This window comes from Diadema antillarum, unplaced genomic scaffold, assembly GCF_040938485.1.
Source record: "Diadema antillarum isolate AM-2024a unplaced genomic scaffold, OU_Dant_1.0 seq00000971_RagTag, whole genome shotgun sequence".
NCBI lineage: Eukaryota > Metazoa > Echinodermata > Echinoidea > Diadematoida > Diadematidae > Diadema > Diadema antillarum.
Window position 1 is genome coordinate 322,985 of NW_027271814.1, and position 16,844 is coordinate 339,828.

The 16,844-nt window shown below is 38.5% G+C and overlaps 1 protein-coding gene across 1 annotated transcript in view; it reads left to right on the plus strand.

Annotated features, from left to right (window-relative positions):
- LOC139741987 (RING-box protein 2-like) overlaps positions 1-14,881 on the plus strand; it is a 46,471-nt gene extending 31,590 nt beyond the window's left edge. Inside the window, exon 4 of the mRNA XM_071652551.1 lies at positions 13,864-14,881. Coding sequence (XP_071508652.1) covers positions 13,864-13,982 — 119 coding nt within the window. The 3' untranslated portion in view covers positions 13,983-14,881. The remainder of the gene's footprint in view (positions 1-13,863) is intronic.
- The last annotated feature ends 1,963 nt before the right edge of the window (positions 14,882-16,844 follow it).

Consider the following 16,844-nt stretch of genomic DNA (forward strand, 5'->3'; position numbering starts at 1 on the left):
ACAGGTATATTGTATTTGTGATTTTGGATTTTACATGAAATTATTGTCTGATGATATATACAAGCTAACCACCATTTGCTTGACCCTACTCTTTTCATGAATGCTTGAACCTCTCAAAGATCTTTTGTTTCAAGCAAAATTACCTAATGCGCAGGATAATTCTTAGCAACAAAAATCCACAAAAATATCAAAATTTTTTAACCCAGAGGCTGTTAACTTGATGTATGATATTTCATCCTTTGGGGACACATTCTACATGAGACTGCACTTTATCTGTCACATTAACAGGCAACTGATAGACTTGAGTCTTTTCTACAGCTGCAATATAGGAGAAAAAATTAAAAAGCTGGGATGGCCTTTTTCCATTTTTTTTTCCTAAAGCACACACATCAGAAACAAAATAAAATTGGCAACAGCATGCTTTTATTACGTACAAGACTGAAGAAAACATTGTTTGATATTTATTAGTCTGGTTTCCAGACCCTTACTTGTTGCTGGAAATGCCATATTTTCAGCGAGTCTAAATTTTTACGATTCGGGACTTTCCAACAATTTCGTGAGTGGTTACACGTAACTTCGCGATCGTGGAGTAATGTACTGAATGGAGAAATGTATATGTGTGCATCACATTCATATCGGGATCAGAGTCATTAGTTTGGCGTGTCTTTAATTTCGCGAATAGCTCTAGACTCGCGAAAATCACAAAAATAAAAACCTCGCGCAATATTCGGCGTATACAGTACTTCTTTCGCCATTACGTGTAAGAGATCCTGTTAATATCCTGGGAAGCAAAATAGTACAGGCAGATGGTCTAGAAGCGAGACTAGATAGTCACCTCATGAGATGCATGGGTGTGTAATGGCCACTCCTCTCTTTATGTGAGAGTTTGAAATACATGCAATATGTTCAGAAGTCATTGCTTGAATGCTGAAGATACAGCTTTCTCATTGGGGGTCAATTTTCCTATAATCCAATTGTGTTCATGCTGAGATGATGTCAGGCATATCTGCCGTGGCATTGTCAGTAGTCAAAATTGGAACAGAGACGTTTTATTCTCCTTTCCTGAGCAGGGATGGGATTTCCCACTGTTCTCCTCTTTATAAGCCCAGGCACCTAGCTTAAAGGTAATTTTGGTTGAGACCTAACTTCAGGTTTCTAATGTGTTTTTGGTGAGATAATGAGAAACCTCTCATGAAATATGAAAGAGCATGTGATTCCAAGAGGGACTCAACATTTATTTGATGAAAATTGATTTTAAAATGGCTGAGATATCCAAAAAAGAGCAGTCCTAATAAAAAGCGGGACCCACCTTTTACTAGTATTAGGATCGCTTTGTTTTACTTTGTTTTTGGATGTCTCAGCTATTCCAATACCAATTTTAATCAAATAAACTTTGAATTCCTCCTAAACTGGTATGCTTTGTACTGTTTCATAAGTGGCTTTTTGCTTTCTCACAAAAAGTTACAAGCCCAATTCTCATCTCCACCAATACAATACAGTCCCTTTAAACCAGGCCAATGAGACACCTCCCTGCTCAAACTTGCTGTTAGAAAACTTTACAATTTTTTTTTTTTCATATAAGCATTCAGGTAATCCCCCTTAGGTTGATTCTTTTGTAAGTTGGACAGCTCACATAGACCTGACAATATGTCTCAGTCTTTTATAGGCCTCCAGAAGGCCACCTTGACACAACAGGGATTAGGGGATTAGGTATTAAAGGATGGTATAGTTTTGGTTGCGATGGGACTTCAGATTTCCAACTTCTTTTGTGAGATAATGGGAAACCTGTTATGAAATATGAAAGAGCATATATATAATTCCAAGAGGAATCAGAAGTTTCTTTGATTAGAATTGGTTTTGAATGGCTATTAAAGATATCAACAACAAAAAAGTAATACAAAGTGATCCTAATATAAAAGGTGGGACCCACCTTTTATTAGGATCCCTTTGGTTTAATATCTCAACCATTTCAAAACCAATTTTCATTAAATAAACTTGGAATCCCTTTTAGAATTACATGTTCTTTCATATTTCTTAAGAGGTTTCTCATTATCTCACCAAAGAAGTTGGAAACCTGAAGCCCCATCCCAACAAAAACTATACCATCCCTTTAAATATTTTGCTCTTTGAAAGCTTTTTTTTTTGCATGAACGTTCAGATAATCCCCAAAAGTTGAATTTCTTCTGTGTTGGACAGCCTACACTGTACATGGGCGTAACGATATGCCTCAGTCTGTAATATATGTACATGTAAGGCCGCATTAACACTACGGGGATTAAGGGGATTAGGTTTTAACCTCAATAGGTTGACATAGTTTCTAGATGTTAGCGTCAGTTGGTGAAGGCAGTGTTACAGCAGCTGTGGCAATTGGCACATAAAGCACAGTAAGGTGTACACATTTCTTGTTCATATACATTCACTGTACATTTCGGATTTACAAAAAGAGATAAGCAAAAACAGAAACTCACTCCCGTAAAGTCTACATATCTTGCGTCTTGCTCTAATACATGGAGCTGTTCATTTCTTTTCGTTATCCTGTGCTTTGAAAAGGTTAGTTCCAGCTGCAGTTCTCAATACAGGTTCTCATTTTTGCTCTTGAATGAAGCGAGAAAACAAACAAACTTTCATTGGTAGTTGGGATAAGTTTGTTCTTGTTTTTATGTGTCTGTCCTGTGCTTTGTGTGAGCATTGAGTTTTTAGCATCACAATCATGACCTTCCAGTATTTGACTACAAGTTTGAAGAATTTGATTGCAGAACAAGCTAACTCCATTCTTGTCAAGTTGAGATATTTGCTATCAAATCTTTGAAAAAAAAAGAAAATAATAGGAATATGTGGGATATATTTATCAAAACCTTTAAAAATATTCCCTTTTTTCAAAAAGTTTTATTTTGTTCCATTTGATGATGGACTTACCTTAAAGTGTTTGAAAATGATGCTTAATTTGTTTTGCAGTCAAACTCTTTTCCTTTGTACAATATAAAAAAAAAAGTGGCTCCAGCTTATCTCTGTAAATTCCTACGAATACTAGCCAATAATTTTGGGGCGTGTCCTAAAGAAAAAAAAATCATCCCCAGCGTATAACCTCTGCAAATCCTACATGTAATGAACACAAAGAACTTCAAACATGTGGTCAACTACATGTATTCTGGTATTAGCAATGGATGTGAAAGTATCATCAAATTTTCAAATTTGTTAGGCATTTGCTTGCTCAATACGCTCTAGTGTGACAAGGCCTTATCAGTACAGTTGTAGTTCCATGGCTGAATGTATATTGTAGCAACTTATTTGGTAAATTTGGGTAACTCAACGATTCAGTCGGTGTTGAATTATAGAGTAGGAGGAGTGCGCTTTATAGTTTTAGCTTTTCTCATGACTCACTCGAATAATAATCACATCCAAAGTGATCTCAAAAGGGGCCCTTGCAATATGACAGCTTCCATGACACACTCGCTTTGCTCGCTTTTATCAGCATTGACAACAGTGTGAGGGCCTTGACAAATAGGCAACATGAATGTGTGCTACAGGAAAACATATGGGATTCCCCATCTCATTGAACACACTTTCAGAGGCTCTGTGCAACCCCAAGCACCTCTTAAAAGGGAGATTCTCCCACCTGGACCCCTCCCCCCCCCCCCCCCAGCAAACTGGAGACTGATTGTGCCATCATGCACACAATATTGTACATGCCTGTAACGCACATTATGAGTTCAAAGCACAACGTCACTTGCGATTGGGGTCCAGGTCTTGCTTGACGGCCCTGGAAGTTGTAGGGTTATAAATGTTCTCTTGTGCTAGATATCATGAACATGTATGACAAAAGTAATGTTGATGTCTTGAGTGGGAGACACACAGCTAGAGTGATAGAAATTCAAACTCGGGTGGGAGAGCAGAAGATGTTGAGAAAATGGTCTCAAAGCGGGAGAGAGGGAATCTCTGTACTTCCCTGATACAACTTAAAGGGATCGTACAGTTTTGGTTGAGACTTAACTTCGGGTTTCTAACAATTTTTTGGTGAGATAATGAGAAACCTCTGATGAGATATGAAAGAGCATGTACAATTAGTGTAATTTCAAGAGGGATTCAATGTTTATTTGATGAAAATTGGTTTTGAAATGGCTGAGATATCCAAAACAGAGCAATCCTGATAAAAGATGGGACCCACCTTTTAGGATCACTTTGTTTCACTTTCTTTTTGGATGTCTCAGCCATTCCAAAACCGTTTTTCATCTAATAAACTTTGAATTCCTCATAGAACGGTATGTTCAGTATTATTTCATAAGTGGTTTCTTGGTATCTTGCAAAAAGTTAAAAGTCAAATCCTCATCTCCACCAATACTATACTATTCCTTTGAACAAAAAGTTTATCGTTGGCATTGAAGCTGATTGTGCATCAGGAATGACACATAACAACATTTACAAGTACATAGCTTCATCACTTTCTGTTTTAGATATATACAGTCAACCTCGCGTAAGTCGACATAATCGGGACTGAGCAAAACATGTCGACTTACGCGAATGTCGACTTACGCGTAAGTCGACATTTTGTCGACTTATAACTAATTTCCCCTGTACAGAGTATAGATTTGGATCACGATGCGGATCGCTACCCAAATCTTATTCATTTTGCCGCCAAAACATGCCTACTGACATCAGCAACAATAATGTTTTAGTTCATGCATAAATCTCGCGCGGGTTAGTAACGACAACTCACAATTTCCAAATCTCTAGAGAGATTTTGAGAGAGCGGGATCGGAAACCTAGGCCCGTTTCTAGACACTTTACTTTTTAAACTTGATTCGAAATATCAAACGCAAATTCCCCAAAATTGCATTAAACTTTGCGATTTAAAGTCAAGTGCGTTGCTGCGAAGATATGCGTGTGATTTTGCATGATTCTGTCGAGATAATTTTTCAGTGCCGACCGAGTTGAAATACATGTATGTGTGATTTTCCTTCCCTAAATCGCCATATTTGTTCTGTTTAAAATTTGTATTGCCATACTCTGAAAATGAATTGTTCTCGCGCTCCGATTCGTAACATTACTGCTCTGTACGGCGCGGGCCCGTCTGAAATAAAAAGAAGAAACTGAGTTTGTTTGAAAACGACATCTTTCGGACTACTATAACTTTCGTAAAAACAAACCTCTTTCCATTGTCGGACTAATCTAACTTTGGACTGAGATTGAAACCTTCGGCATAGCGAACTTTAACAATACTTCGTTGTCATTTTTTCATTGACATTTTGTGAAGCAGCATGCGTTTCGGTAGTTTGAAACGCGTGAATGTTGCGATGTCTTTCAATTCGGTCACGGCGAAAGTTCCGTTACGAAATAAAAATTGATGCAAGTCTTTTCAACCATAACTCACTTCCGTAAATTCTTATGCGTTTAAACGCAGTTTCTAGTTTCGGACAAAACCCGCAAGTCTTTTCTGCAACGCTTTTGCTTTTTGAATACAGCGTTGCTTGTGATTTGACGGCCTTGCATTTGATTTTTAGAGTTGCGTTTAAACGCAATTGAGTTTAAATTTCATACAATTTTCTAGTTTCGTATGATTATCAAACGCAAGTCTTTTCAGCGTTCCGTGTGATTTGATGGACTTACATTTGATTTTCAGAATTGCGTTTAATTTTTAATTTTCCATACGAAATGAAAAATAATGCAAATCTTTTAAATAACACACTTCCGCAGATGTTTAGAGATACGTTTGAACGCAGTTTCTTATAGTTTCGTACAAAAACCGCAAGTCTTTTCTGCAACGCTCTTGCGTTTAAATACAGGGCTATGTGTGATTTGATGGACTTGCATTTGATTTTTAGAGTTGCGTTTAAACGCAATTGAGTTTTAAAAAGTTCCCTACAATTTTCTAGTTTCGTATGATTATCAAACGCAAGTCTTTTCAGCGTTCCGTGTGATTTGATGGACTTGCATTTGATTTTCAGAGTTGCGTTTGATTTCTTACTTTGCTTACGAAATGAAAAAAATAATGCAAGTCTTAAACAATAACACAACTCCGTAGATGTTTAGAGTTGCGTTTAAACGCAGTTTCTTATAGTTCCCTACAAAAACCGCAAGTCTTCTCTGCACCGCTCTCGCGTTTAAATACAGCGTTACGTGTGATTTGATGGACTTACATTCGATTTTCAGAATTGCGTTTAATTTCTAATTTTGCTTACGAAATAAAAAAAGTAATGCAAGTCTTTTCAACGATAACGCACTTCCGTAGATGTATAGAGATGTTTTTAAACGCAGTTTCTAGTTTTGTACAAAAATAGCAAGTCTTCTCTGCAACGCTCTTGCGTTTAAATACATCGTTGTGTGTGATTTGATGAACTTGCATTTGATTTTTAGAGTTGCGTCTAAACGCAACTGAGTTTCAGGTTCGTACAATTATTTTCTAGTTTTGATATGATTATCAGACGCAAGTCTTTTCAACAACGCACTTGCGTTTAAATGCAAAAGTTGCGTTGTGATTTTTTTTTAAAAGTTGCATTATTAGTTGCATTGTAATAAATTTTCTAGAAAGGGCCCAGGTTTTAATACCGCTTCGGAATAATTAACGTCAGAATATTTGGATTTACAAAAACATTTCATGCTCGGATAATGAATACCTACTGGGACATAGTTAAGTGTACAATTTTTTTGCGTTTTGAGAAAAACGAGAGGGAGAAAAGGGGTAAAGTGAACTGCCTTGGGTACTACATGTAATACTCCAGGTGTAAATGAGTGTATGCCTTTTCTATTCTGGCATACAAGACAATGGACGCATGGCGCGAACGCTACCGCGACGTACACTAGCAAATTACTGAGTAGAAATGCAGCGAATCGGAGCGGGAAAGCAATTCTTTTTCAGAGAATGGCGATAAGATTTTGAGCGAAAAATTATGTCGACTTATACGAGGGAATTAACACGTATTTCAGCTCAGTTGGCACTGAAAAATCAGGTCGACTTACGCGAGTTGTCGACTTATAAATGTCGACTAAGACGAGGAAATTTTCAAGGAATAACAAAGGCAAAAATCGGGACTTTTTTATTGTGTCGACTTAAGCGAGTTGTCGACTTATGCGATGTCGACTTAGGCGAGGTCTACTGTAGTTCAGCTGCTAGCAAAGATATATTCAGGAGCAGGGTCATATTATCTGTCTTTGTCCTCCAAGTGGAGGGAGAAATATATCTTATCTCCACAGGAATTGTCCTTGATTTTCACTTGACAACTTATCTGACACAAAGCGCTTGAAACAACGCAAAAAAAAAAATCTTGATTAGAGAAAATTGATTGCGTAAACAGGATTTATTTGCTTTCCATCAACCCGATCGCGGATGAGTCGCGAGTATGCTAGGGCAGGGGTGTGTGGGAAATGCGTGTTGTAGCAAAATTAGCCCATCCTCAATGTGTTAAGCATATTATCCATGCATGCTCGACTCAGTAGTGATCCACCATATTTTTTTTTTAAGGCAAATTACGAAGGTTGTCATCAACTACTATATGTAAATCATTGTTTTTAATGTAAGTATAATGATGAATGAAATAATGTTCTTTGTATGCAAATTATGATCCTTCAGATATTTTGCCGTTAGGAAGGACATGCATATGAGCAGTATGAGCCGAGAATGGCATTATCCATTTTATGTCCATCTACGAAGGAAAAACTGTCTTCGTCTGCCGGAGACAGGATATGGATCCATGTTGTCATTTTTTTTCTCTCCATTTGAGTAATGATTACTCAGCCATTTTCAGTGTGAGCAGACTTCCTGTGACATTGTTGGTAGATTAGTGCCATGCTGGTCCAAACCTGTGTGTCAGCGTGTCATGGGTTGGCAGGGAGGGTGAACATGCCGGTGTCTATTCCTGGAGATTTAAGACAAAACAAAAAAAAAAATGAAAAAAAAAAAGAAGAAAAAAAAACAGAGGTTACAATAAGGACCAATGATTCCAAGCATCCTATAGATATGGTCACGTGTGTCATTAAACATGAATGATCGCTGTCTGCAGGGATAGCGGAAATTTCTTGTTTTTGAAGTGCGTATGGTTGATAAGCATTAGCAGATTTTGTCAATGAACACCGCCGGATGACAGATCCTCAAGTGTAATGTGCAGAATGCCGTGACTGTTGTTTAATATTTCATAAGTATTCAGCATGGATGTTTAAAGTGAGAAGTAAGCAAATGAAATCACTCTTACTAGTGGTAATAACTGGCTGCCATCACATTAAATCAAAAGCACAAATCTCTTTACTCTTCATGAGACTTTTGTTGAGGAAGTGTGAACAATTTAAAGTATTTTGTTTACTTGAAGTAGTTCGGTGCTTGGAATTCAAGGATAACTGTGTATTGAGTGTTAGGTGCGTTTGCACTGAGGTTGAAATACTGTGGTATATTCTGTATATTGCATGGTAGTTCATTTTACAGTGGACTCTAATTAGTAACAAAGTCCTCTGGACTGGCAAAATTACAGCAAAATTTTGTTATAACTGAACAAATTAACAATAACAAACATAGAGCAGCTAATGTTGTTGCCTGAATGTTTACTTCGCTGTGACTCAAGTTTTGTTATCAAAACCATGTTCATTTGAACAGGAATGCTCACATCTTACATATCCCGTAGTCGAGAAGACCGTTGGGGCGCCACAGAAGACTTAGCAACCAGTTTCCTCCATCCCTTCCTCTCCTCTGCCTTCCTTTGTGCCTCTCTCAACCTTTGGCCTGTTCAGTCTCGTATGTTGTTCGAACCGGGTCCATAAGGAATTAAAACCGTATCGACCCGGTTCGAGCCGTAGAGACCCGCATTGACCCGCATCGTAACCTGTGTCAATTCCTGATGGATTCCGGGGGCTACGATACGGCGGTGAAAAATTTTTGGTCATGTTCAAAATTTTCACACGGATTTCAATTTCGTATTGATATCTGAATTGACCTGGTTCGAACCGCATTGACTCGCATTGACCCACTGCAACCCGCAGCATAAAATCGTATGGACCCTTGCCATATACCGCATTGCCTTCATGCAACGGCTGATGACAAGGTTTACATCCGGGTCGGTACGAGTCGAAGCAGGTTGACACGGGTCGATAGGGGTTAAAAAGGATTCAGTCAAGGATTTAAAGCAGATTTTTATACGATTCGATATGGGTCAATACGGGTCTCTATGGCTCAAACCGGATCAATAGGGTTTTAATTCCTTGTGGACCCGGTTCCAAATCCAGCTGTGTGTGACTGTACAGTAGCATGAATTAACCTCCATTCCGGGACTAATCTGGCTCATTTTCACGCGGATTAAATCCGTTTTGTGACCCGCCCATGTGTGACTGTAGCATTAGTTTGTGATATGATTCAATAAAACATGCAATACCAAAGGTTTGTATATGGGTGCAGTCTGACAAGGTCAAAGGTCAAAAGGTCAATGAACTTGCCCTGAAATGCCCTGTAATTTTATACAAATGATGCACAGGATAGAGTGCGTTAGTGAAGGCATATAGTGCACTCGAGGGTATTTACAATTGTGAAACATGCACGAGGTGAAGCCGAGTGCATGTTGCACTACATTGTAAATACCCGAGAGTGAGCTATACGCCTCCACTAACGCCACGAAATAATCCTGTGCATCATTTGTTTTATAAAATGGGTCGAAAATTCGAAAACTAACAGCATTTTTCAGCGTTTTTCACGTACCTTTGTGGGTCAAGACGTCCGAAGATGTTCGTCCCAAACATTTACGCACGTCGCACTCGGAAATCCCGCACATATAAGTATGATGGGGGTTGGGTTTCCGGACACTTAAGTTCCCGCATGAAAACTTACTTATTTTACATAGAATATGCACCCTTTACCTTAAAGACTTGATATAGACTCCTCATATAGGCCTACTAGACAACATACTCTGAAAACGGCGTGAGAATTAACCTGCTAAATCGTTGGATTTGCCCATCAAAGTGACTCCATGTACGCGTCCGGTCCCACAACGCTTGGTCTACTGTACACTGTACGTATGATACGTACGCCACACATGTTATGCATAAGGGAAGAAAGGCCGGCCGGCCGGCAGTCCGAACTAGAAGTTGTTTACAGGATTGACAGCGCGTATGCATGCAATTCAAAGGAGCCGCCGCGCGCACAGACGATCGGCAATAGGATTTAACACGCAGTGCAATGGGACTGAGTAACCAAAGCACACGTGACTCATTTCAGCGCTTCCTATTGGCTACATTCTTGAACCCATTTTATAAAAATACAGTATTGTGTGTACTCTCAAGAACTTTCCACAAATTTGAGCTATGACCACCAAACTTACACCATAGGTACATTTGACCTAAAGATGCTAGTCAAGTTCAAATATTGGTGAAGTCAGACAAGGTCAAAAGTCAAAACGTCAGTGAACTTACTTTGAAAAACACTGTAATCACAGATTGAGATAATGTTATGCGGGCTAGACATCCATTGGCATTTGCCTTGTGAGGTTCCAAAACCTCTGTATTGTATGATTCATGAAAGCTTCATGAATTAACATTTGATGTCTCGTCAGTTTAAACGCCATTGCCAGTTTATGCTTTATACTTGTCATTGTAATGGCAGAGTGATTTGTTGTCACAGCAGTTGATAGAAATTGCAGATAATCATTCATTATCTTAATCCTCCGATGAAAACATGTCCCCTGCAGAAGTTTGGATATCCCATTCCCTATCCCCTTTTATCTATTGACACATAGTTGTACCTGTTGGTATGAATTCTTCACAAGCACCTCGTAAAATATTTTCTCTACATGGCAAACACCTCACATTAGTTTCCCTTTATGTTGAGTTACAATGGATCAAGTGCTAAGGGGGAGTCAGACATCCTTAAGCCCTCGTTTGTAACCCAACCTTCTCCTGATGTATTGCAAATATGTTCAGAGTTACAGAGCTTCCAGAGTCTTGAATGAGTCTCCCTATAAACCGCACAAACTGCAAACAATCATACAAAAGCTGCAGTAGTATGTCACTAACCCCATGGCTTACCAATGTGATAAGTGTGATTTTTTACCCCATTCACACTGAAAAATTGGGCTGCGGCTGAATTTGACTCCCTCAAGCCTGCCATCACTACACACTACATGAATGACTCTGTAATGCGGCTGTCCTGAAGATCTATCCCGGTTTTCAATGTGTACTCAATGGCACAAACTTGGTCGGAATGTCCTGTATCTGCTCATGTACAAAGGTTACCTCAGAAACTATTACTTCTCCACAATTATCAAATTTTGCTTGTCTACAGTACATCACTTTCCAATACCAAATTGCAACTGCTTCAAGCAACATTTGAACATTGATTACAGGAATGAATTTTTCCCGAAGTACAATTGCTATCAAACATTCAATGATTTCCAATCTCCTATTGAAAGTGTAGTCAGTAGCCGCTGTCACACGTGCAAAAGATTGCGAAGTTTAAGATTGTGAAGTCTGCACGATCTTTAGTCATACATCCACACCGGCAGCCAAACTTCGCAATTTTTAAGTTCTCGAAGTTTGGGTCAGTGTACAACCATGTGTGTGCAAGAAGGAAGAAAGAGTTGAGACAGAGCTGGACATGTAGAGAGATAGTTATGGAGATCATACCATTCTAACTGCAAACACTCACCCACATGACTGATCATGTGATTTGAGATGTGTGTTTGAGAGATGCATGATTCAAGTTTGCTTTTCAATTTACAAAAATAACTTGATAAGCAGGAAACTGTTTTCAAAATGTTTATGATCAGTTGTCAGATTCCACCTGTCACTGAAGATGTCAGTAACTCAATTAGAGAGGAATTGCTTCAAAACATGTTTATGAATAAGTTCTTCAGCGATTGTCAAACCCTTCTAATTCTATGTCATGAGTAGCTTCAGGATAAACAATTCAGTAGCCATAAAGTTTCATGTTTTATTAGGCCCCTTTCCTTGTCTAGCCAGAGTCTTTGACTGCAGATCCACAAAAACAGGTTTTTTCCCCCAAAGTTGGTAATCTGACCCTAATTAAATTCATTATTCGTTTTCTGGGTTTTCCATGAGGATACTTTTTAAGAGTGCCATAAATCAAATATCAGAGATGTGTTTTTTTTCCAGTGTAAAACATGTTTAAACACTGAGCCCTGAAAGCCCCTCAAAAAGATCTAACCTTTGATCTCTGAGGAAATGTCAAGTTACTTTTGAATTGTAAGTATGAAAATGCAAGTTCACTGTGCACATTCTTGCGTGTCTGTCTGTCTGCAAGATATTTTGAGATTGAACTATATATAAGGGCAAGTACAGTACATAGGTTGCAAGAAAGGGTTCCTATGAAGTTTGGTTGTGAATGACAGGTGATATGTCAAAGCAATAGGGAGCTGATATATAAGAGAAAGTATGATGAGCTGCATATGAGCTACTCTAAAAAAAATAATAAAATCAGAAATGTGAGCTAACCACCACCCCCCCCCCTTTCAGGTAAAAGGATAGTTCAGAATTGCAATGGGGGACAGTTAGTTTGCATTTTATTCCCACAGGTCAATTAAAATGGTCATTCTAATAACATCTTAATGTATCTCTTCCATGCTGACCATTCTTTGCTTCGTTGGGGGGGGGGGGGGTAGATACACTGTATTACATATCCATATTAGGATAATTCCAAAATTTTCGTGCAGGTCTCGCTGCCCTGATTACACATGATGTAGAATTACATACTGCACTGTGTGTTTACTTTATACAGATCCTTACAAGCAAAAACCAAATGAATAGAGATATGTTGAAATTAGAAAATGAGATATTAATAGAATGAGTGATGGTTTAAACATTTACCTAGAAAAAAATAACAAGGATTTTCCTGAACAATAGGAATAGAAATGTAATATGTACAGTCAGGATACTTCCAAAGCAATATAAGGTGGTCACACCTCACAATTCTCACCTGATTTCGTGACATCCTTGAAGGACAATACATACAGTAGCCTATACTTCATGCTACATGTACTTGTTTGATTCTGTTAAAAAATGCTCGGCTGGCACTTTTTTTGCTGTTGTCATAGAAATTATGTCCTTTCTTCACCAATTGGCACTAATCCCTGTAAGTGAAACCAGTCTCCTCAACTCTATGGGGATGTTGTCAACTTGATGTTGACATTGCTCGTCCTGTTACACCATGCTTGGAGGCTCAGGTATTCCCCGCTGGTTCCCAGGCTGTGCACAAGACTTTCCCTGGTCTGCTCTGTCAATTTGGATGGGGGTTTCCCCGGGCTAATGTTTATTTTGCATTTTTACACGATCTCCCCTTTCACTTTGTACCTACAGTACATACAATGGGGGTCGTAGGGGGATGGTTAGGTTCAAAGTGCTTTGTTTGTTTCAAAAGTTATCATTGCCCCTGTCTTCATTGGTTCTGTCTTCACTCTCACTCATCACGTCATCTTTATCCAAAAACTTCATTTGTTACTTTTCTCTTTCTTTTAACATCTTTTCAGTTTGACTGTATTCTTTTTATTCAATGTTTATTCTCTTGCTTTTGGGACCTAGTTTCGGTTTCCTCATTCGTGAAATCAAAGTAAATTTTTCTCTTCTCAAAGTATAATGGCATATTTCTTTAACCTTTTGTCCCTCTTGTTTTGTTGATGTGCCATAAAAGTTTGTAGTTATTTTTCACTAACAAATTATGAAATTGTCTTTTTCTTTTTAAACTAAAGACAGGTGTTCTTTAAAGCAACTGAATATTGTTACCGTCAACATGTGTACACCATAAAAATATTACTCTGCATTCCGTACACTTTATACTTTTTGGAAAGCTTTCTGGTCTTTCCTACTGGAAGGTTTTCTTTAAGGTTAGATGTACTTCAGTAACATTCTATGTTGTTTGTTCTCTGTCTCTCTTTCTTTCTGCAGTGGTATGGGGCGAATGCAACCATTCCTTCCACAACTGCTGCATGTCGCTTTGGGTGAAGCAGAACAACAGATGCCCTCTCTGCCAGCAAGAATGGATGGTGCAGCGCATCGGCAAATGATGCTGTCCCCTTCTCCGCTCCACACACACTCCCCCTCTCTCTATCTCTCCCAGCATCTCAAGCATCTGACATCAGCACAACACCTGCCTGGATCTCTACCCCAGGACCGATCTCATTTCCTTCCCTGCTTCCTCTTACCTGGGTTTTCACTCACTGAGGAGCCAGGCAATCCGAAAGGGTCAAAGAATGCCACCTCCAATTTGGGGCAGATTTGAGGGCATCCGGCTCCACAAAGGCAGAGCTTGTTTCATCGCCATCAACGTCATGGGGGCCAGGCCATGGTAGGGGAATTCATCACCACATACGCCGCTCCACTCCGTGGGAGAGTCAGCAGAAATACGACTGGAAACGGAAGATGCAATGGGCATAAATAGAACACGTTCTTGGAACTGGGGAATGATTGAATGTTACCTGACCCTCCCTTTGGTCATGTTAGCAATGTAGGGAAAAGAAAGACGGCTGATATCTTATCCCCAGGATCCAATCCGTTGGTATTTGTAGTAACATGAGTAGGCAATGAAACAAGTTAAGCACAGTAGTAAGAATTCCATGTGAGATTGCATGAAAATATGATATGTCGTCGCTAAGCTTTTACATGTTTTTAGAGTTGTTTTTCTTAGAGAGTGGAAGTTTGCCACTGTAAATGATCCAGTAGATTGTGTCAGATCTGTTGCATAGTGTTACACCCAACAGATGCAAAGTCAGTAGTACCCAACACGGGTCAGATCACTGCAAATCTCCAAAAAATTGAAAAGAAAAAAGGGGGTGCACTATCTGAAGATCTCCAGGGCTGTTTTGATATGAGAAACGGGGTAACAGGTGTGCAAAACATTTCTCTCCAGTCCTGCCATGAGATTTTGCTGATATGAGAGAGGTAAGAGAATGCCTATGTTTGCCCCATTTTTTTTTTCTCTCTTCTTCTTCTTCTTCTTCTTCTTCTTCTTCATCTTCTTCTTCTACTCCTTCTTCTTCATTTGTGCATGGCTAGAGGGTTGCACCATGGAGCTACAGCACACTGTAGCTTTTTGTCGTGGAAAATTAACTTTGAGAGAAACTGATTGAAATCATGACAAAAGTTTACAGAAGGAATTGGCTCTATATATATATATATATATATATATATATATATATATATTTGTTTCTGGTTTGTTTTTTGTTTTTTGTTCTAGCGGACTGACAAAATTTAAACCAAATTACATTAAATTTCCTGCTAGTGATGTACAGTATTTGACTGAAAGACAGTGGTCTTAATGAAAGTGACTTTCTTTTCCAATTCTACTGACATATGTGGCATTGATATTTTTCTGAAAGAGAGATAAGATGTTACAGTTATGTAGCAGTATTTGCGTATATATTAAAAGAATAAAAGTGGACTTTGTGATATTCTTGGAAAATTGAAGTATTGGATGAAAGTCTCATTTCTTCCCCAAACACTAAAAATGCAAAACACATGAACTTACAGCTTCTTTGTATAGCTTTGCCCTTGCATGGAATGTACCGTTGAAGGCATAATGAATGACTGAGAACATCATAGCTTTTTGAAGAAGTGCATCTTACCTGCACTGTATATCATAGTCATATTTGTAGACGCAATGTGCACACTCTACAGTTATCACAATATTTTTTTGCCATAGCACAAACAAACCTGGAGAAATACTAGTACAGGATGCATGCTAGGAGCAATGATTCGATTCTCCACGATATTTTGCTGTCTACTTCTTTATGCTTTGAATAAATTCATGTCTGCAAATTAACCAGCCTCTCTGTCATAACATTGATGAAGAAAAAGTCGAAGGAGCTTGAGGGTCCATGAGCATGTTAAAGCATATCTGTAATATGTAGTCCCATACATGCCATATTCTCTTGAGTGATATGCTATACAATGTACATATGTAGCTAACTTTACAGCAAGCTATGGATTACGAGGTAATAGCTGTGTTACCAAATCTTCATTATTACAGTATCCCTTCTTTGTTGTATGTGGAATGCGGACGTCGTGATCCGAATCGTGATCATGTACAAAATGTGAATCCATAATTATCTCTCATTGGCATATTGATAGTTAATACAGTGCAATTTTAGATATCTCATACTGTACTAAATCAAATACAGTAGTTATGAAAATTATTGTAACAGTAATGCTTAGATACTATTATAACTTTTATGTCTGGGGCATCATTGTACTTGATATTTTGCTGTTACTCTAGTGTGTAATCATTTTCATTTTCTTTTTCTTTCGTTGTATCCATTGTATTTCATCTGTCTCCTTGCGTTTATAAAACTTTCAAGTCTTCTGTGTTTTGGTCAGTTCAGTATATACTTAGTTATCATTCAAAGAGTGTTGTTGGAACTTTAAAAGTAGAAACTCTCTTCACCGAAACATCTCGGAGGAGTCTCAAAACAGATAGATCTAGGTTCATCGCAGCGTAAAAGTGACAATTCCTATTTGAGATAATCATCAAGACGTTCCATGTGCAGTCACAGGACGTCTTACTTTGGATGTGATGAATCAGGCACTGCATCCCATAAACCTGCGGGAAGAAAGCGTCAACGTCCGAAGCCAACTCGAACAATGAATTCTGATTTCCACAGCCAGGAGCTGAGAATTTAGTCATGACTGGAATTTGGAAATTTGAGGGAAATTATAATAGCTTGCAGAAAACAGCTACTGTGCACATCTAGTAGAAATTGAGACATCATGCAACTTGATATTCAAGTTGGTTTTAATAAATAGAGTGAAAAAAAAAATCATCTTGAATCACACAGGCAGAATGGTAAGATTTTCATAAGCACCACACTGAGCATTATAAAGTTGTGGAAATTCAAAGTTTCACATGATTTCAAGAAATGATGTTGGTTGCA